The sequence below is a fragment of the Aquarana catesbeiana genome, linkage group LG11 (assembly GCF_042186555.1).
Source record: "Aquarana catesbeiana isolate 2022-GZ linkage group LG11, ASM4218655v1, whole genome shotgun sequence".
In the NCBI taxonomy this organism is placed as follows: Eukaryota; Metazoa; Chordata; class Amphibia; order Anura; family Ranidae; genus Aquarana; species Aquarana catesbeiana.
The window spans coordinates 52710201-52732938 of NC_133334.1; the positions used below are offsets into that span (position 1 = coordinate 52710201).

Below are 22738 nucleotides of genomic sequence, written 5' to 3' on the forward strand. Positions count from 1 at the left end.
TTCATTGCGCAATGCCGTAAAACCAGGTTTATTGAATACACAGATTAAAATAGTTCCACTCACATTTAAAAGTGCCTTATAGTCCTGGCACCAGGCGTGTGTAGCAGGTGATTGTTAAGGGTAATCGGCCCTGATAAGGAAAGTCGCCATTTGCGGCGTTCTGCTCGACTCCCGGGTAGTTTCCTAAGAAACGCGATGACGCGATGTAACCTTCGACGTTTCGGCCTACCACAAAGCAATCATCAGGAAGTGGTCCCTTGCTATGGGGGCACCCGAGCCGCTGCTCTGTGCATCCATTCAGACACAGAGCCGCGGCCTGGCCCCGCCCCCTCTCTCTCCTCATTGGCTCGCTGACTTTGATTGACAGCAGCTGACAGTCAAATCTTTGGTGGAACATTGCTAGATCGAGATGGGGCTCAGGTAAGTATTAGGGGGGCTGCTGCACACAGAAGGCTTTTTATCCTAATGCATAGAATGCATACATTTTTTTTTAATGGTTTAAAAAAACCCTTAGATTGGCACATCTTGGGGCACTTTCACACTGGTTTGCTTCAAAACTGCCAGTAAAACTCCTATGCGTTACTGGAGCGTTTTTACTGCGCTTTTTGCAGTGTTTGAGGTGCATTTTTTAAAGGACCTGTGACTCAAAAGCTGCACCAAATACGCTTGGCAGGGGCGTTTTTAAATAGTTTTTGATGCAGTTCCCATGACGTCAGACATAAGCTGACGTCATGGGAACTGTCTTGGGTAGTGTTTGAGATACGTCATTTATGGTCAGCTGGAACGCAGGTGGAGAGCTAATCGGCGAATATATATATATATATATATATATATATATATATATATATATATATATATATACACAGGACTTTTTTCTCAGAGAATAGGTGCAGGAACTCCGCCTTTCGGAGTTAGCCCTTGTCTCTGCTCCTATCCACCTCCGAGCACCATTACTTGGTTCCACCCCCTATCCACCTCTCAATACTGCCCCTTTTAGAAAATACAGAACCAAGTAACATTTGTGGTACTTAGTAATTTGTATGGATCTTGTTAATGATAACAAGAAAAGCAGTAAAAAAGATCCCCTGCAGCCACTAATAGACCCCTTCCCCCCCTCCAGCAACAATGGACGACCTGCTAAAATTCCCCCTCCAGCAACAATAGACCCCCGGCAAAAAAAAAACAGATCTCCCCCCCACAGGCAGCATCAATAGACCCTCCGGCAGCCAGCTACAATAGACTGCTCCCTCAACAGTAAATACCCCCAACAACAACTGACCCCCCCCCAGCAACAATAGATCCTCCGCAGCAACAACAGACCCCCCCCCCGCAAAAATAGATTGCTTCCAGGGACAATAATCCCCTCCAGCAGCAACAATAGACCACCAGCAACAATAAACCCCTGCAAAAAATAGCACCTTCAGTAACAATAGGTCCCCCAGCAGCCAGCATCAATAGACACTGTAACACAATCCAGCACCCTATGCCATTATATACATTCAGTGCTGAAGGTGCCGGAACTGCGTTCCCCCGCGTTTCCGCTGAAAATAAGCCCTGTATATATATATATATATATATATATATATATATATATATATACTGAATGGATGACGGCAGCGGTTTGGATTTATTCCTGTGACCTTATGTATGACATCTTGGATTGTCCCATATGCGCAATTTGACTCCATGAATATTTATTTGTTTATTCACTATGGTGACTTATGATATGTAATTTCATGATATATGAGCGCGGCTCCTGAGTTTCTTTTTTAGCTCTTTGTTCTTGCCCATGATGGTGAGGTTTGAATGGAAGAAAGAGACTCTGTGGACAGGTGTCTTTTATATATGGTGTTAGGAGCACCTTCTTAAGGCTGGCTTCACACTGGCTTCAACATTCTGAAAAGTCCAGCAAGCAGCATCTTTGGGGCGGTTTGAGAGTGCTGTGTACAGCGCTCCCAAAACGCCCTGCCTATTGAAATGAATGGGCAGTGCTTCCAAAGCGCCTGCAAAGCGATTCGGAAGTGCCGCAACACAGGCACATTTAACCCCTTCTTCGGCCGCTAGCAGGGGTTAAAAGCGCCTCGCTAGCGGCTGAAAAGTGCCGCTAAAACAAGAGGCGCTTTAGCGCTGACACTCGGCAGCCCCAGTGTGAAAGTATCCTTAATTGACAGGACTAATCTGTGCACCACATGAGGACATACTGTAGTCAGTCTGTGGGAGCCAGAATTATTGTTGGTTGGTAGGGGATCAAATACTTCTTTTACTCACTGAACTGCAACCCAATTTATAACATTTGTATCGTGTGTTTTTTCTGTTTTTTGGTTCATATTCTGTCTCTACCATTTAAAATATACCTATGATAAAATTTATAGACCCCTCATTTCTTTGTAAGCAAGCAAAGTTACAAAATCTGCAGGGGATCAAATAATTATTTTCCCCACTGTGTATAAATACTGTACTCCTATCTCGGTGGTGTCACTGGAACTAAAAAATGCCCCTGCATTGGCAATGCCAGTGGGAAGAAAGAGATCCCGCTGTTTCGGAGTCAGGACAGTGGGAGGGAAAAAAGCAGTATGGGTGAAAAAAGGGGCAGCAGTGGGCATTTGGGTGTTATGAGTAGGTGGTACAGAGGGGGCACCAGCAGTCCCGAGTGGGGGGGGGGGAGGTAATGATAACCAGCAAAATCAATCCTGACTGAGCAATTACCAGGGGTATCAAGGAAGTTCTACAGATATGCAAATACCCCTAGGTCATTGGTATTGGATTGGTATTGATGTGCTGCCTCCGCAGTGTATGGAAAGTGCAGTTGCATCTATATGTATAGTCTATGTCAGTGGTCTCCAAACTGCGGCCCTGGGGGCCAGATGTGGCCCTTTGCTTGCTTCTATCCGGCCCTTGGAACACTATTTTCATCCACTGATACCAACATTTGCGCATAATCGCACTCCTTACTGACACCAATGAAGGGGCAGAATTCCTCCCAATGACACCAACAATGGGGCCCAATGACACCAACAATGGGACGCTATTCCTCCCACTGAAACCAAATTTGTTTATTTCCACTAACGTCAGGACCTTTTCTACTCCCAATGCCCACAGTCCAGCCCCCCCCTTAGGCCTGAAGAACAGTAAAACTGGCCCTTTGTTTAAAATGTTTGGAGACCCCTGGTTTATGTTGTTCTCTATTTAAAGCAGGGTTCCACCCAAATTTTGAACAATATCTGTATGTATTCTCTTCCTTGCCTAGATGCTGACATGCCATTTAAAAAAATTTAAATCGCCGTAAGTACCTTTTATTTTTCTATTCTTCTTTGCACTTCCTGGTTCTCCTCCTGTGGGAGTAGGCGTGTTTCTAGCCTCTCCCAGACTACTGGGAGCTAGTCTCAGGCTTCCCAGGATGCCACTGAGCATGTGCGGGAATGAGTAGTGAATGCTGGGAGCACAGCATTCACCACATCCAGGAAATAAATGCTTGTGGGCTTCAAATGCCCACAATGAAGATGGAAACCGCCTGCAGTGAATAATATAAGTTATTCTTTCCGACGAAATCTGACACAGGTGGACATATTACACACAATATGTAAGTATGTAATGCTGAGAAGAAAAGTTTGTGAATTAACTTAAAAAAAAAAAAAAACGATAGATAGGTGGACCCCTGCTTTAATTCTCTATTTAATTGTTGTTTATTATGCTGCCACGTTGTGACCATTTTTTTGTATTGCATGTTATTTTCTGTATGCCCATCCCCCTTCTGGTGAGGTCATTTCCTTTTCCATTGTGTGAGCTTCTCTAATCCTTCCTCCCTTACAAGACACACATTGGGGCTAGGAAAGCCAATACTCCTTTTTTGACCGCCTTAAACACTTCTATATCAAGCCTACTGCATCTTATTGTATTGCATCAGTGTTCTGCATCCAATAAAAACATTTGTACATTCTGAGTGTTTAGTGCATTCTGCTATCTGATGAATACTATCCATGGTGGGTGTTTGTGCTATATTCAGGCCAGGCATAGAGCATAGCTCCCAACTGTCCCTGATTTGGAGCGACTGTCCCTGATTTGGAGCAATGTCCCTCTGTCCCTCATTCCTCCTCATTTGTCCCTATTTTGGTCAGATCTATATAGATGTATATAAAATGCACTTTTTATCCATCAAAAAGTGTTTTCCAGCGCTAAACCTTTTATCTGATTTCTAAATTGCCGCATTTGAAAATTCCAAAAGCCAATATAAAGAAATAATAGTGGTAGAAAAAGCACTTGTGGGTTGAACCAATCTTTTATATAACTCTCCTTTAAAGGGGCGTGACAAGGGGTGTGTCCTATGCCTGCATACTTTTGCTGATAGGTGTCCCTCATTCCTATCTCAAAAAGTTGGGAGGTATGCATAGAGGTCTCAGGAAGGGATAGTCAAAACCACAACAATTGAAGTCACCGGAAAAAAAAATTGGTGGTGCCAGTGGGAATAAAAATCCTGCTGTGTCGGTGTCAGTGGAAATAAAAAATGCAGCTTGGTCGGTGTCAGTGGATGGGCAGTTGATGTTGGGCTCAGGCAGTACAGAAGTGGCAGTTGGTTGTGATGGGCAGGCAGTATAGAGGGGCACAGGCGTTCTCAGTGGGGAGGTAAGAGAATGATAACCATCAACCTACAAAATCAATCCTGACTGAAGGTCTACAGATATACAAAGTTTTTCAATGCTGGCCATAAATGACCCCATAGTCAGGGGATTGTTCTCCTATGCCTGTAGGTACTTTTAGGAACCGTTTGCTGTAATGTCATGTGATTTCCATCAGAAAGTCTAGGAGATGTATTCCGCAGTTTATGGTGTGGCTCTGGATGTCTACACAGAGTTTACTCTTGCACTGAATCCTTGCCTAATTTTTCCCCACAGCTTTCACCAAGAAGCCAAAGTCAGCTGAAGTGGTAGCTGGCGGCTCTGTCGTCTTTGATGCTGAGACTGAGAAACCAGGCGTTAAGGTGAAATGGCAGAAGAACAACGCAGACATCGCTGCTAGTGACAAGTACGTCATCAAGGCTGATGGCAAAAACCACTCCCTGACTATCAACAATGCAAGTGCTGAAGATGAGGTGGTTTATTCCGTTATCGCCGGGACCTCGAAGGTGAAGTTTGAGCTCAAAGTGAAAGAACCAGGTAAGATTAATTACAAAATCAAACATTGAGCCGAAGTGATACGCAATTTTTAATACAGCTGATAGAAATTGTACAAAATAAAAAAGAATTCCGGATTCAGCCAAGATTTCTTAATACTTTTGCATGACCATGCTAAAAATATCTGAAATTACACTGCGATAACAATATTTTGTAGCTGTTGAGATCTGACAGGTATTTAAAATGCAGTGAGATCCTCCGGAAAACCTGACAGCCAGAACAATTAGTTGTCCATATATTAGTCATGGCTGCTCTGTGGAGAGATGCAGGAAGGGAGTTTTATAGTTTTTGGAAGTTCCAGCATTACTAGTATATTATATTTTCTAATTGCTGATCATGCACTTGCTATATCCACAGCACCATCTAGTGGATTCAGAGGAGACTTTTGTAGGGAGCCAAGGGATGTCGTAATTCATCTTTTCTAGTATATCTAATGCCGCGTACACACGGGCAGACTTTTCGATGGACTAGCTCCGGTGAACTTTTCGACGGACTTTACGACGGACTTTCGAATGAACGGACTTGCCTACACACGATCAACTAAAGTCTGATGGATTTGTACGTGATGATGTACGACCGGACTAAAATAAGGAAGTTGATAGCCAGTAGCCAATAGCTGCCCTAGCGTCGTTTTTTGTCCGTTGGGCTAGCATACAGACGAGCGGACTTTTCGACCGGACTTGAGTCCGTCGGAAGGATTTGAAACATGTTTCATTTCTAGGTCCGTCAAACTTTTGGGGAAAAAAAGTCAGCTGGAGCCCACACACGATTGAATTATCCGACGGAGTCCGGTCCGCCGGACCAAGTCTGCCGTAAAGTCCGCTCGTGTGTACGCGGCATTAGAGCTGATGGTGGAGTTTCTCATGCAGTGGGCGGTGTGCAAGATCATAAGTTGGGTCCTCTTCCCTTTTCTGTGTCCAGACTTATTTCAATCAGTATACAGTATAAATAATATGCAATCATTAGAAATTCTCATCATTCAAAACAGCAAGCATGGGTAAGATAATAAAAGACCTGAGGAAGAGGGAGAGAAAACAAAAACATATTCTGGGGCTAGACATATATGTCACTGTCCTTGTACCCACAAAATACTGCTAGCAGTGGGGAAAGAAGAAATGTGCCGTCACCATTGCCTGTAAAAAATGTGTCAGTGGTGTCACCGAAAGAAAAAAATGCCCCACTATTGGTGGTGTCATTGGAAAGAAAAAAAAAGGCCCCTACATCGGTAGTGTCAGTTAGAGGGAAAAACCAGGGTAGGGGTGGGAGCAGTTGATTGTGGGGACAGGCAGTACATAACAGATGATTGAGACAAGCAGTACATGGGGGGCAGTTGATGGTGGGGACAGGCAGTACAGGGGGGCAGTTGATGGTGGGGTAAGGCAGTACAAAGGAAGCAGTTGGTAGTGTAGTCAAGCAGTAAAGAGGGGGGGCAGTTGTTGGTGGGGATAGGCAGTACAGAGGGGGCAGTTTGTAGTGGAGTGAAGCAGTAAAGAGGATGGCCGTTGTTGGTGGGGACAAGGAGTACAGATGAGGACAGTTAATGTTGAGGTCAGACAGTACAGAGGAGGGGGAATTAATTGAAGGGACATTCAACTGTCTAGTCAACCAGAAGGGAGGATCCAGCATCTTAACCACTATGCCAAGGCTGAGCAGTCCCAGTAGGGTTGCCACCTTTTCTTCAAGCCAAACCCGAACACTTTTCTGGCGCACTTTTTTTGTAGTATACACTATATAGTAATAGGATTGTAAAAGACCTCGGACACCTTTGGGTGGCCTAAAGAGAGTAGTAACACAGTGTGCTGTGTACGCCACGGCAAACAGAGGGTGTAGCCTTGTTGCACTAACCGCGCAAGGGGCCTAAATTAGCCCACCTTACCTACAACACCCCTAACTATCCACTGCACCCAAACCTTCCACTGACAGTTCAAAGTAGCCCATCCTACCTAAAGCAACCCACACTATCAACACCACACCAAAGTGGCCCATTCTATCTCAACACTCCAAATCAGTCCATCATATGTAAAGCACCCCAAAGTGGACCACCTTAACCACCGCACCCCAAAGAACCCCACACCAGTGGGATGCACAGGGGAAGGCAGCAAGGTGGGTGGGGGGACGACTGCAGAGTGGTCACAGGGGCAGTGGGATAGACAGGGGGACAGTGGGATGCACAGGAGGACAGTGGGATGGACAGAGGGACAGTGGGACGAACTGCGGGACTGTGGGATGGACAGGGGGACCGTGGGATGAACAAGGGGACTGTGGGACAGACAAGGGGACTGTGGGATGGGCAAGGGGACCATGGGATGAACAGGGGGGCCGTGGGATGGACAGGGGGACCGTGGGATGGACAGGGGGACCGTGGGATGGACAGGGGGCAGTGGGATGGACAAGGGGACAGTGGTTCTCAGTGATGGACTGTACATACCTCTCTCCTGCTGTCCCATTCTGTAAGCTGTGGGTTGCACTTGCTCCCTGTACTGAGGCTGATTGCTACACTGGCTGCTTCTTTCCAGTGCTAAACCTTTCATCTGATTTCTAAATTGCTGCATTTGTAAATTCCAAAAGCCAATATAAAGGAATATTAGTGGTAAAAAAAGCACTTGTGGGTTTAACCAATCTTGTTTTTTTTTGCACAATTCTCCTTTAAGGGGGTGTGGCAGGGGGTGTGCCTGCATACTTTTGCTGATAGGTTTCCCTCATTCTCATCTCAAAAAGTTGGGAGGTATGCGGTATTGCCCCCTGAACGTGACATGGGGGGGGGGCGCTAATAACGGTGCATAACTGTCCACTTGTTGTAACCTCCAAGCTCAAGTGTAAACTAAGCATTACAGCCATATGGACCGAAAGAATAACAAGTGATTTTACACTAAATACATTTCACATGCAACAAAACATCAGATATGCAAAGTCTTAGGTCACATTGGCATCGCATACAGCTGTGTGAGGGCCGTGTTTAGCCTGTACAGGATGCACTGGTGTTTCGTGCATCTGTGTGCAGGTAGTCCTATTCATGTCAATAGGGGTGGAGCAGCTGCATGGACCTAATTGACATCTGTGTGGGTGCATGCAGATGCAGGTCCCTGAATGCAGACAGTGTGCGTTCGGGGGCCTGCACAGATATCGAATTGGGAGCAGCCTCTGTGTCTGCCCAGCCGATGTGTCTCAATTGGCATGAATGCCATGTAAACAAGCATTTTCCCCGTTCTGCCTAGTGACACTGACACTGATCACAGCTCCCTGTGATTGGGAGTGGTGATCAGTGTCGTATCACACGTAGTCCCTCCCCCCCACAGTTAGAATCACTCCCTAGGACACACTTAACCCCTGCAGCGCCCCCTCCTGGTTAACCCCTTCACTGCCAGTCACATTTACGCAGTAATCAATGTATTTTTAATCGCACTGATCGCTGTATAAATGTGAATGGTCCCAAAATAGCGCCAAAAGTGTCCGATCTGTCCGCCAGAAAAATCACAGATCGCCGCTGTAACGGAACGTCCCTCACTCCGCTTGAGTGCTTCCGTCAGTATACCGCTCCCTAAGTTCTGGAACACAAGCCCAATGGATCTGGCTATAGGAACCCCCAAGAACTAGACAACACCAGTCTTGGAGTACATCAGAACTAACTCTTTATTTGAGATCTCACACACATTTATACAGCAGGCTGACTTAAAGCTAACCTAATTAACATGAGCTAATTTACTAAAAAATTTACCCAGACCAGATGACAGACTTGTGGGCACCGAGCTTCACACAGTAGTATAAACACAATAGCTGGAGCTAATTACAATTAACAATACAAACAACAATCTCCCCCCTCCTCAGCCTAGACTGTTCGTCTCCTAGCCAGTGCTGGTGGCTAATGTGATCAGCTCATTCAATTAACACACATTACCATAAACATCAACACAGGGTAATTAGAACAAACAACAATGAGTTGAATACCTTTAGAACCTAGACTAGACTTATTTACAATAAACACATTAAAGCTGACATCAGACAGGTGAGTGGAGTTGATGACATTAGCATCTTCTCACATTATGAGTGAGTCCCAACAGTATGGCTCAGTCACTATTGCTACTATGGCAAATACAGGGTCCCCAGAGTCTGAGTGTTTTGGGGGGACATGGAGCTGAATCCAAAGTAACACCGACCCCAAGGTCCCCAGGCATACAGCTCACAGAGAGCACCATTCCCCCAAATGCCAGGGCCCATAATCGGTGGGCAAGAGGCTAGAGGCTTGCGTTCAGTCCCCTCCAATAGCCTCTGTCCCGGGTGAGTCTGTTACAGCCGCCAAAATATGTAGAAGAATACGTATCGGCCTAAAACAGGAAAAAAAAAAAAAATTATATATTTTTGGGGGATATTTATTATAGCAAAAAGTAAAAATTATTGCGTTTTTTTCAAAATTGTCGCTCTTTTTTTGTTTATAGCGCAAAAAATTAAAACCACAGCGGTGATCAAATACCACCAAAAAAGAAGCTCTATTTGTGGGGAAAAAAGGATGTCAATTTTGTTTGGGAGCCTCTTCGCACGACTGGGCAATTGTCAGTTAAAGCGACGCAGTACCGAATCGCAAAAAACGCTCTGGTCTTTGGCCAGCCAAATGGTCCAGGGCTTAAGTGGTTAATCAGCAGAGAACATGAGCTTTGCTGATTGCAGGGTTATATAGGTCTGACTCAGAGGGGCATATCAGATGTCAGCAGAGAGACCACCCATTTCACACAGAGAGCAATGGTCTTTCTTTGCAGCATTCTGACAGGGAATGGGAGTTTCTTCTCAGGTTGTTTTCCAGAGAAACAAACTGTTATGCCGCGTACACACTATTGGCTTTTCCGACAACAAATGTTGGATGTGAGCTTGTTGTCAGAAAGTCCGACCGTGTGTATGCTCCATAGAACATTTGTTGTTGGAATTTCCGCCAACAAACGTTTGAGAGCAGGTTCTCAAATTTTCCAACAACAACACTTGTTGTCGGAAATTCCAAGCATGTGTACACAATTCTGACGCACAAAAGTCCACGCATGCTCGGAATCAAGCAGAAGAGCCGTGCGTGGCTTGTCGTGCGTGTTGTACGTCACCGCGTTCTTGACGTTCGGAATTTCTGACAACATTTTTGTGACGGTGTGTATGCAAGACAAGTTTGAGCCAACATCCTTCGGAAAAAAATCCACTGTTTTGTTGTGGGAAAATCCTATCGTGTGTACGAGGCATTAGACTTTGCACACCGGTTGTTTTGAGTCATCCTGGACTGGGCTCTATTGCTTTGAACTCTGTATTGTTCCACCAGTACTCCATTCCCATGTGTGGCAGTTAGAGGAAAGAGTTTGTAAATGTTTTTTGAAACTGTTAAATCAATGGGTTTAGTTCCACTTTAAATACTTGTCCTTTATGTTCTCGACTATATTTTTCTTTGTATAAGGCCCCTTTCACATGGGCATTGTCTGTGCAGCAAAACCAGATGCTTGAGGTACATTTTTAATGTGCCTCAGCCCGCTGTCAGAACCTGGCAATGCCCACTGGAAGGCCCCACACACATTTTTACTGCTGTGAGGAATTGCATTGTAGGATAGCAAAAAAAAAGAGAGCATGCCACATTTAGCAGGTGATACTGCCCACCAACATTCTCAAAAGAAGCGAATGGGGCAGAATTGCAACAGGGTCTATTGGATGCAGTTGGGATGAGGTGAAGAAGGATTTCAGTGTAAAAGCCCTCTTCAAGCAGGTGTGCAGGAGGTGGCATATGGCCTCCTGATTGCCTTCTAAACACTGACCAACCTCTGCTGGCAAAGCGGTCCACTACGGATCCCAAGTCAGCAGCGCTGCCCATGTGAAGGAGGCCTTATATTGTTGTGCAAAGATGCGCTAATCCAGATGCAGGCTTGGCAACAGGGTCTTTCCCTAAATTCCCTGTGGTATCCAGGGGCACTGCAGACCATCCCTTTTTTGTTCCTCCTCCTCAGGAACCTCTCCCTGCGCCAAGCTTATCTCTCTCTAGCCAGCATGTCTAGAGCGGTGATGTCACTGGAAGGAAAAAACTGCGCTGCATTTGTGGTGTCAGTTGAAGAAATAAAATCTTAATCCAAATAGAGGGAGCAGTTGATGGTAAGGACTAGCAGTACAGAGGGGGCAGTTAATGGTAAGGACTAGCAGTACAGAGGGGGCAGTTAATGGTAAGGACTGGCAGTGCAGAGGGGGCAGTTAATGGTAAGGACTGGCAATGCAGAGGGGGCAGTTGATGGTAAGGACTAGCAGTACATAGGGGGCAGTTAATGGTAAGGACTAGCAGTACAGAGGGGGCAGTTAATGGTAAGGACTGGCAGTGCAGAGGGGGCAGTTGATGGTAAGGACTGGCAGTACAGAGTGGGCAGTTGATGGCAAGGACTGGCAGTACAGAGGGGACAGTTGACAGCAAGGACTGGCAGTACAGAGGGGGGCAGTTAATGGTAAGGACTGGCAGTACAGAGGGGGCAGTTGATGGTAAGGACTTGCAGTACAGAGGGAGGAGATTATGGTAAGGACTAGCAGTACAGAGGGAGGAGATGATGGTAAGGACTGACAGTACAGAGGGGGCAGTTGATGGTAAGGACTGGCAGTACAGATAAAGGAGTTGATGGTAAGGACTGGTAGTACAGAGGGGGCAGTTGATGGTAAGGACTAGCAGTTCAGAGGGGGCAGTTGATGGTAAGGACTGGCAGTACAGAGGGGGCAGTTGATGGTAAGGACTGGCAGTACAGAGGGGGAAGTTGATGGTAAGGACTGGCAGTACAGAGGGGGAAATTAATGGTAAGGACTGGCAGTACAGAGGGGGGCAGTTGATGGTAAGGACTGGCAGTACAGAGGGGGCAGTTAATGGTAAGGACTGGCAGTACAGAGGGGGGCAGTTGATGGTAAGGACTGGCAGTACAGAGGGGGGAAGTTAATGGTAAGGACTGGCAGTACAGAGGGGGGCAGTTGATGGTAAGGACTGGCAGTACAGAGGGAGCAATTAATTGTGAGGGCTGGGAGTACAGAGGTGTAAGTTGATGATGGGAATGGGCTTCCAAAACTGTTTCAGTTTCAATAATTTTTAATGAGTTTAAATTGAAAGACAGTTTCAAGATACAAATAATTATCTAGACCAACAAACGGATGTGTAAATAACAAAGCTTTGTTGGCAAATTGCCAGTTGCAAGAAGCAGCAGACACAGTTTCACAATTAATCTACATTGGTCTTAAGGCATATAAGGTCAACATCCCCTGTTGGTCAAACATATGAGACTCAAGGCAATAAAAAGGGGGGAAATGGGGAGAATTGGAAAGAGAAAGAAGAAGGCTAGAGAGTGAAGAATAGAGAAGAGAGTAGATAACTGCAAGTGAGTTTGTAATAATAAGAGAAAAGAACGGGTCTTAGTAAGATAAGTCCCTCTGCCCAACTCGACGCCCAACCCCCTGATAGGCCACCCCGTCATATGGGTGGTTGTAAATATGTGATCTTCCAGATTTTATCAAATTTAGTTGGTTTATCACAGAGAATGCCAGCTAGTTGCTCATGTAACATTATCCAGGATAGCTTATGTTTAGTTGTAGTAATGGGAATGGGCTTCTCCATCTCAGTTGTCTCCCATCATTACCCCCGCACTCACCTCATCCTTGAGCTGGAGATCTCCCATCAAAGGATAGTCGATCAGGACTCCATTTCTGGCCTTTTAGCCCTGGTTCACACCGGTGCGATTTGTCATGCTATTTGACAGTTCTAAATCGCATAACAAGTTGCACCCCATTGCTGGCAATGGAACCGTTCAAATCTCCACAACACATGTCTCAGCGACTTTGAAAAAGGTTCCTCCAGTTTTATTGCACCTTGCATAGACTTTTGTTAAATGAAGTCACGAGCCACAATGAAATCGGAGTTGCAAATTGGACTGACCTGCGGCTATGAAATCACACTGAAACAGCACAATTTTGAAGCCTTTCTGGTGTGAACCAGAGCTGAGACTGCTCTCTCCTTCCTTCCCCCGGTTCTAGTGGGTCCAGGGAAGAAGCTAAAGTCTCTGGCTACCAATCCACCCAATAACATTGCAGCTTCCTCTCAACTGCCAGACTGCATTGTTCAATCATGCGTGGCTGCAGCTCATAGGACGAGGGGGGAAGAGCCCCAAATGTGTACAGGGAGTGCACATTGGCACAGTGGACTCCCTGAGCCATGGGGCCTATGTGTACTACATAGGTGTGCACAGCCTAGCTGTTTTGATTCACTCTGGATAGAACCTTATTGCTTCTAATTTCATATTCTTCCCCCCAGTATTCTATTCCCACATGTGGCAGTTTGAAGGGAAGGTATCTCACTGATTTAAAGGGATAGTTCACCTTTACCACAAAACTTCCTATGCAGATAAGGGGCATCCATAGATAAAAACAAGCTGTGCAGCTCTGACTAAAGTTGACTAAAGCCATTGCTATAGGTGTAGGCCATTTACATATCTTATGAAGCCTGACTGGAGTACTTTTTTACACCAATATAATGCTGCGCTATCCAAATGTATTTAAAACTTTTAGGCACGAGCATATGGGACGTGATGAATGCTAGCAGCTATCCTTTAATCCTCTCTAATTATCATTCGGATTTTCACATGGTAGCTCGCAAGATTCTGTTTGTTTTTTAGATTGACTGGAATACTACCAGGACATTGCTAAGTACTCCCAGGACGTTGCTACGTGAGGCCTAGTCGTAACTGCCCACCTCCACCATCACAGTAGTGAGCTCTCAAATGCTGAGCTCAGACCTACTGCGTCGGGAGAGAAAGAGTATGTGATGGGGGTTTGATTTAGAGAAAGGGCTCACTCCTGTAATGGTGGAGGTGAGCAGTGACAAATAGGCCTCACTTAGCAACGTCCTGGAAGTACTTAGCAATGTCCTAGGAGTATTCCAGTCAGGCTTCATAAGGTATGTCAATGACCTACACCTATAGCAAAGTGTATATTCATCTTTAGTCAGAGCTGCACAGTTTGTTTTACTCTACGAACATCCCTTAACTGCATAGGCAGGTTTTTTTTTAATGTTACTGGTAACCAGGGGCGTTGCTAGGTCTACAAAAGATCCGGGGCTAGAGCCCATAGCAGTGAAGTAAAGAAAGTCATACGCTTGGGTGGGCATACACATGTAGAGAATATACGTGTGTGTATATATATATATATATATATATATATATATATATATATATATATATATATAGGCCTGGATGGGGGCGGGAACTACTGAAGTTAACTTTTCACATTAACAGGCTGGTAATTGGTTACTAGGATTGCAACCAATCACCTGCTGTTTAATGAAAAAAGTTAACTCCTGCGGTTCCCGCCCCCATTCAGCCCTATGATAATGTCTGCGGGGTGCAGTGCCGACCCCTGCCCTAGAGACTCGGGGCTATGGGCCCCAGATTCGGGGCTATAGCCTCAATAGCCACCCCCTAGCAACGCCTCTGGTAACTATCCTTTTAATGCCTTCTGGACCACCCACGCAGATATACTGCAGGAGGGCGGCCCTCCTGCCTGAAATCACCTACCTACACTGGGTCTGGGCCGCACGCGCACCACCGACGACCTACTCCCACTGTGATTGGACACAGCAGGTCCGGCGGACCAGCGAGAACGCCGGTCTTCCTATGTAAACAAGGCAGATCGCTGCTATGTGGGCAGGGAAGATGGAGATCTTGTGTTTCTGCTAAGCAGGGACACAGATCTCTGTCTTACCCCAGTCAAAGCATCCCCCTCACAGTTAGAAAGCACTCCCTAGGGACACATTTAACACTTTGATTGCCCCTGATGTTAACCCCTTCCTTGCCAGTGTCATTAGTACAGTGACAGTGCATATTATTTTTAGCACTGATCACTGTATGGGGGTCACTGGTCCTCAAAAAAGTGTCAGTTAGGTGTCCAATTTGTCCGCCGCAATGTTGCAGTCTGGCTAAAATTCGCTGATCTACGCCATTACTAGTAAAGAAGAAATAAATAAATAAGAATTCCATAAATATATCCCACAGTTTGTAGACGCTAAAATTTTGTGCAAACGAATCAATATACACTTATTGTAATTTTTTACTAAAAACATGTAGCAGAATACATATTGGCCTAAACTGATGAATACATTTGATTTCTAAAATATTTTTATTTGATATGTTTTATAGCATAAAGAAAAAAATGTTGTTTTTTTTGTTTTGTTCTTTTTAAACTTGTTGGTCTTTTTTTTCTGTTTATAGCGCATAAAATAAAAACCGCAGAGGTGATCAAATACCACCAAAAGAAAGCTCTATTTGTGGGGAAAAATGGACATAAATTTTATTTCGGTACACCGTCACACGACTGCGCAATTGTCAGTAAAAATATTGAAATAAAAAAGATCCACCCCAGATTGCCAGTCAGCAGCATTGTCCATTTGAAAAGGACCTTATATTATGGAGATGGAAATAAATACACTGTATTTCTGGATAGACTGTATTAGTTCTGTTTTAGAGAACATAAGTGAAAATACACCACTTAGGGGAAGTTAAAATATTTTTAAATAGGGAATTTTTAAAGAAGCACATGGTGAAGATCGAATATATATAATGTAAATAATCTGTTGTACAGAAACATGGCTTTCATAGAGCTTCTCTATTATGGTAATAAGTGGTTAGCACTTCCACCTAGCAGCACTAGGGTTGTTGGTTCAAATCCCAATCACTGGACTACCTGCTTGGAGTTTGCATGTTCTCCCTGTGCCTGTGCAGGTTTCCTCCGGGTACTCCGGTTTCCTCCCACACTCAATTTACGAAGCGCTTTTAAATATATTGTACATTCACATCAATCCCTGCTCTGAAGAAGCTTACAACCGGTTTTAGTAAATCCCCCCACCCCCAATTGGTTACATTTTTGAGTATCTGAGGGGCAGAAATTTCTCATTGCTTAAGGAATATATAAACCATCACCTTGTAAAACAACCCATTCAGTCTAAAATAGATATGAAAAGCAAAGTGTTTGTGTATGTATAAAATAAACATTTTTTATACGGCCCCTTTCCAACTTGTGCGATTTTTCCTGCGACATTGGACATCAGAGTCGCATGACAAGTCATACCCCATGATTCCCAATGATAAGATTCATATCTGTGCAACTTCAAGTCGCTTTAAAGAAGTCCCTGTACTACTTTGGTCTGACTTTGATGCGAGTTGAGGTCCATAGACCTCAAGTTTACACAGGCATTCCCTGAAATCGCGTCCAAATCGCATCAAAATCGTGGCCACAAAATCGTGCAATTTTCAAGTCACGGCAGTGTTATAGGGGTCTAAGGGATCACATAATCTCTGTTCTCAGGTGGGGGTGGAGAAACAGCAGTACACTTTTCCCAGTGAATGGCTGTACAGGGAGGAGGGGACGTGTCAGCACAATTCTGGCTCATTGAAGAACAGGCAGGCTGAGCTCCCAGAACAGCCAGAAAACTGATGACGCTGGGATGGATGTGATCTCATGCTCAGCGTCAGTTTGAAATAGGAAAGCAGGAGGATTGGCAAGATCACCAGGTATTTCACACAAATTAAGCAATGCAAAGAGAACAGGATACTTCTTAACACAAGTAAATGATACAACAGACACATATCAGTAATATGAAATGTTGGGGTAACATACTCTTCAAGAAATCCCTCTGGGGGACCTCTAGGGTTCCACTGAACCTTGGTTGAAAAAGGCTGCTTGAGGCTTCAGCAAAGCTTGCTGAAACCTCTGCAAAAACTTAGTAAAAGCTTGCTGTACACACTGCTCTTATACAAGCTAATGTCCGTGTGAACAAGGTTTTAGAGGTCACAGAACTGTATGATCGGAGCTTCTGTCCGTATGTTCCAGTGAACCCTAAAAGCAGCATGCATGAGGGCTACTATGGGTCCCTCCAAGCATAGCCATAAGCAGACAGGACTCATTGGTTTACAGCACAAATGCAGGAGGAGCACAGGCCTATTTATCATTAGCACACGACTGTAATATGAACACCATGGAAATTAACCACTTACCTACTGGGCACATTCACCCCCCTCCTGACCAGGATAATTTTCAGCTTTCAGTGCTGTCACATAGTTACATAGTAGGTGAGGTTGAAAAAAGACACAAGTCCATCAAGTCCAACCTATGTGTGTGATTATGTGTCGGTATTACATTGTATATCCCTGTATGTTGCGGTCATTCAGGTGATTATCTAATAGTTTCTTGAAGCTATCAATGCTCCCCGCTGAGACCACCGCCTGTGGAAGGGAATTCCACATCCTTGCCGCTCTTACAATAAAGAACCCTCTAAGTAGTTTAAGGTTAAACCTCTTTTCTTCTAATTGTAATGAGTGGCCACGAGTCTTATTAAACTCTCTTCTGCGGAAATGTTTTATCCCTATTGTGGGGTCCCCAGTACGGTATTTGTATATTAAAATCATATCCCCTCTCAAGCGTCTCTTCTCCAGAGAGAATAAGTTCAGTGCTCGCAACCTTAATTCATAACTAATATCCTCCAGACCCTTTATTAGCTTTGTTGCCCTTCTTTGTACTCGCTCCATTTCCAGTACATCCCTCCTGAGGACTGGTGCCCAGAACTGGACAGCATACTCCAGGTGCGGCTGGACCAGAGTCTTGTAGAGTTGGAGAATTATCGTTTTATCTCTGGAGTTGATCCCCCTTTTAATGCATGCCAATATTCTGTTTGCTTTGTTAGCAGCAGCTTGGCATTGCATGCCATTGCCGAGCCTATCATCTACTAGGACCCCCAGGTCCTTTTCCATCCTAGATTCCCCCAGAGGTTCTCCCCCCAGTGTATAGATTGCATTCATATTTTTGCCACCCAAATGCATTATTTAAAATTTTTCTACATTGAACCTCATTTGCCATGTAGTCGCCCACCCCATTAATTTGTTCAGGTCTTTTTGCAAGGTTTCCACATCCTGCAGAGAAGTTATTGCCCTGCTTAGCTTAGTATCGTCTGCAAATACAGAGATTGAACTGTTTATCCCATCCTCCAGGTCGTTTATAAACAAATTAAATAGGATTGGTCTCAGCACAGAACCCTGGGGAACCCCACTACCCACCCCTGACCATTCTGAGTACTCCCCATTTATCACCACCCTCTGAACTCGCCCTTGTAGCCAGTTTTCAATCCATGTACTCACCCTATGGTACATGCCAACGGACCTTATTTTGTACAGTAAACGTTTATGGGGATCTGTGTCAAATGCTTTTGCAAAATCCAGATACACCACGTCTATGGGCCTTCCTTTATCTAGATGGCAACTCACCTCCTCATAGAAGGTTAGTAGATTGGTTTGGCAAGAACGATTCTTCATGAATCTATGCTGATTACTGCTAATGATATCGTTCTTATTACTAAAATCTTGTATATAGTCCCTTATCATCCCCTCCAAGAGTTTACATACTATTGATGTTAGGCTAACTGGTCTGTAATTCCCAGGGATGTATTTTGGGCCCTTTTTAAATATTGGTGCTACATTGGCTTTTCTCCAATCAGCTGGTACCATTCCAGTCAGTAGACTGTAAAAATTAGGTACAACGGTCCGGCAATCACTTGACTGAGTTCCCTAAGTACCCTTGGATGCAAGCCATCTGGTCCCGGTGATTTATTAATGTTAAGTTTCTCAAGTCTAATTTTAATTCTGTCCTCTGTTAACCATGGAGGTGCTTCCTGTGTTGTGTCATGAGGATAAACACTGCAGTTTTGGTTACTGAAGCCCCCCGATTCACTCGTGAAGACTGAGGAGAAGAATAAATTCAATACCTTCGCCACCTCCCCATCCTTTGTAACCAGATGTCCTTCCTCATTCTTTATGGGGCCAATATGGTCTGTCCTCCCTTTTTTACTGTTTACATACTTGGGATTTTTTTTGCTCTCTTCCGCTATGTGTCTTTCATGTTCTATCTTAGCCGTCCTAATTGCACCCTTATATTTCTTGTTGCATTTCCTTATAAAGTCTGAATGCTGTCATACGTTGAATAACAATTGCACAGTCATGCAACACTGTACCCATATGAAAATTTGTATCATTTTTTTTAGACAGATAGAGCTTTCTTTTGGTGGTATTTAATCACCACTGGGGTTTTTATTTTTTGCTAAACAAACAAAAAAAGACAGAAAATTTTGAAATAATCCCCTTTTTCTTAGTTTCTGTTATAAAATTTAGCAAATAAGTAATTTTTCTTCATCACTGATGAGGCTGCACTGATGTGCCCTGATGAGGCTGCACTGATGGGCATTGATGAGGCTACACTCATGGGCACTAATGAGGCGGCATTGATGGGCACTGATAAGCTGCGCTGATGGGCACTAATGAGGAGGCACTGATGAGGCTGCACTGATAAGGGGGCACTGATGGGCACTGCTAGACAGCACTGATGGGCACTGATAGATGGCACTAATATGTTGCACTGATGGGCACTGATATGCTGCACTGATTGGCACAGATCAGTGTAAATGTCACCTGTCACAGGATAGCTGTGACAGCGTTGAGGAAAGGAAATGACACTAACTGGCATTTGTTTACATGTGATTGGACACAGCTGATCACATAGGAAAGGGCTGCTGTGATCGTCCCTTTATCTCGATCTGTGATGAGCTGTATCTGAAAAACACAGCGATCACAGAGCACGCCCGATGTGCACCCCGAGACGCACAGAGAGGCAAGTTCTGGGAGGACATCAATAGACGCCCTCCAAGAACTGGATGACCGCGCTGTAGCCATCTTTGAGACAAAATAAAATAACCAATCACTGCATCAAAATGAACCAAACAGAATGCTTAAAGTGGTTGTAAACCCTTTACAGCCACTTTAACCTACAGGTAAGCCTAGATTAAGGCTTACCTGTAGGTGCTTGAAATATCTCCCAGACCTGCATGGTCTAGGAGATATTTGCAAATCGCCGTGGGGCGATTTCTTCTGCGCATGCGCCGGAGTTAGAAAGGGCACACTGTGCGTTTCTAGCTCGGGTCATGCCGTTTTTGTTGCTGAAATTGCTCTTAACATTTTGGAAATTTGGCTTACTGGATCTGTTTGTCCAGCCCTTTTTATGAGATGAATATACTGTAAACCATATATATATATTTTTTTGTGTTTTGCAAACAAGGAATGTTCTGCAATGGGGGGTATTTGTGAAATATGTATAATTAGCATAGAAAGTAAAAGGAATATTCTACAAAAGAGGAACTGGGAGATTTCTGATGGTGCAAGCAAGTTTACAGGTTGACACATTCAGTTCCTGTTAGGAAAATGGAAGTGTTTGTACTTTTACTTTGACTCTGAAAAAAATATTGGATTTCAGGTAAACAATTGATTATAGCTGGTGTCCGGGTGGATATAAAAGACACTGATTAATTCTGATATGTATTTCCTAAAGCGGATCTTCACTACATCTGAGCACCACAAACCAAAAATGCTATTCTATTCATTTTTATTATTCAAAGCAAACCACTCCATCCACCCATGTCCCCGTGCTTTATTTTTGTGAGAAATCTCTTTGAACCCCCCCCCCCACCCCCACCCCTAGGATTTCTGGCTGTGGCCATCTTGAGTAAAGGCAAATGATTCATGTAGCATTTGCATTCTGCCCTTAGCTCAAGTATAAATACAGGAGGGTGTGTTTAGCTGAGTAAACCCCTCCTGCCCTCCTGAAAACGCCTGGGATGTATGACATCGTTTGCCTAGGCAGGAAACCAGGAAGTAACTGAAGAAACGTAAAAACAGCGTTTAAAACAATTATGATATTCCTATCTATTTACTAATGCTAGCAGCATGAGGATTAAAAATAATCAATGTTGATTGGGAGAGTTGAGTTCCACTTTAATAAATCATTATTTTTTATTAATGCAGCCAGTGTAAGCTCCTTAATTTGATTTGGTATGAGCATGTTAAAATCCTCTGTACAACACCACTTCGGGTCTGGGGCGCGCATGCACACCACCGGCGACTGGCTACTGCTGTAATTATACAGAGCGGGATCTGATCTGTGGGTACAGTGGACTCGATGTCTGCCAGCACCAGCCGAACGTTAGGCAGAGAGCCAGAACAGCGGTCTGCCTATGGAAACAAGGCAGGTCGCCATTCTGTCAGTAGGGAAGGCATTGGTCCTGTGCTCCTGCTAAGAAAGAACATGGATCAATGCCTTCTCCTAGTAAAAGAACCTCACCCACAGTGAGAAAACGCTGGTTAGGCATACAGCTGACTCTTTAATCGCCCCTGATGTTTAACCCCTTCCCAGCCAGTCTCATTAGTACAGTGACAGTGTATATTTTTAGCACTGATCGCTGTATTAGTGTCACTGGTTCCCAAAAAGTGTCAAAAGTGTCAGTGTCTCGAATGTAATATTGCAGTCTTGCTATGAGTCGCTGATCGCCACCATTACTAGTAAAAAAATAAATATATATCCCATAATTTGTAGACGTTATAACTTTTGCACAAACCAATCAATATATACTTATTAGGATTATTTTTACCACAAATATATAGCAAAATTCATATTGGCCTTTTTTATTGGATATGTTTTATAGCAAAAAGTAAAAAATATTGTTTTTTTTTTTCAAAATTTGTTTATAGCGCAAAAAATAAACACTGCAGTGGTGATCAAATACCACCAAAAGATTTGTGGGGAAAAAACATTTTATTTGGGTACAGTGTCGCATGACCGCGCAATAGTCAGTTAAATTAACGAAGTGTCGTATCGCAAAAAAAATGGCCTGGTCACTAAGGGCAGTAAATCTTCCGGAGGTTAAGTGGTTAAATGAAAATCATTCGTTCTGGTATTGTTCGAGAAAATTTTTCGTGTTCTTCCCTTCAGATAATTTTGCATGACCTGTCTTGATCGAAAGCTGTGTACTAACACTCAGATCATTGTATGATCGCTTTGAAAGCCGTATTTTTTGTCCAATTTTCTCTTATCCCCCATACACACGGTCGGACTTTGTTCAGACATTCCGACAACAAAATCCATGGATTTTTTCCGATGGATGTTGGCTCAAACTTGTCTTGCATACACACGGTCGCACAAAGTTGTTGGAAAATCCGATCGTTCTGCACGCGGTGACGTAAAACACGTACGTCGGGACTATAAACGGGGCAGTAGCCAATAGCTTTCGTTTCTTAATTTATTCTGAGCATGCGTGGCACTTTGTGCGTCGGATTTGTGTACACACGATCGGAATTTCCGACAACAGATTTTGTTGTCAGAAAATTTTATAGCCTGCTCTCAAACTTTGTGTGTCGGAAATTCCTATGGAAAATGTGTGATGGAGCCTACACACGGTCGGAATTCCCGACAACAAGGTCCTATCACACATTTTCCATCGGAAAATCCTATCGTTTGGACAGGGCATTAGTGTGTACAAGGCATAAGACTGGAAAAGGGAAGGGCGTGAATAGGAGACAATCAGATCAGCTGCATGCAAATGCTCTGACAAGATACAATCTGATAGGATGAGTGAGCAGAATAACCAGAGGGATACTTTTATCAGTCTTCTTCTGATCTATTTCTGCCCAGTTAGCAGGCTGGGGGTGGGGAGAGGACCTCACTGTAATCCTTTA

At 44.2% G+C, this 22738-nt stretch overlaps 1 protein-coding gene across 1 annotated transcript in view; it reads left to right on the plus strand.

The window, feature by feature from the left end:
- The window catches only part of MYBPC3 (myosin binding protein C3), a 209423-nt gene that overhangs the window by 32650 nt on the left and 154035 nt on the right, over positions 1–22738 (plus strand). The window contains exon 2 of the mRNA XM_073604365.1: positions 4890–5150. Within this exon, the coding sequence (XP_073460466.1) occupies positions 4890–5150 (261 nt within the window). The remainder of the gene's footprint in view (positions 1–4889; positions 5151–22738) is intronic.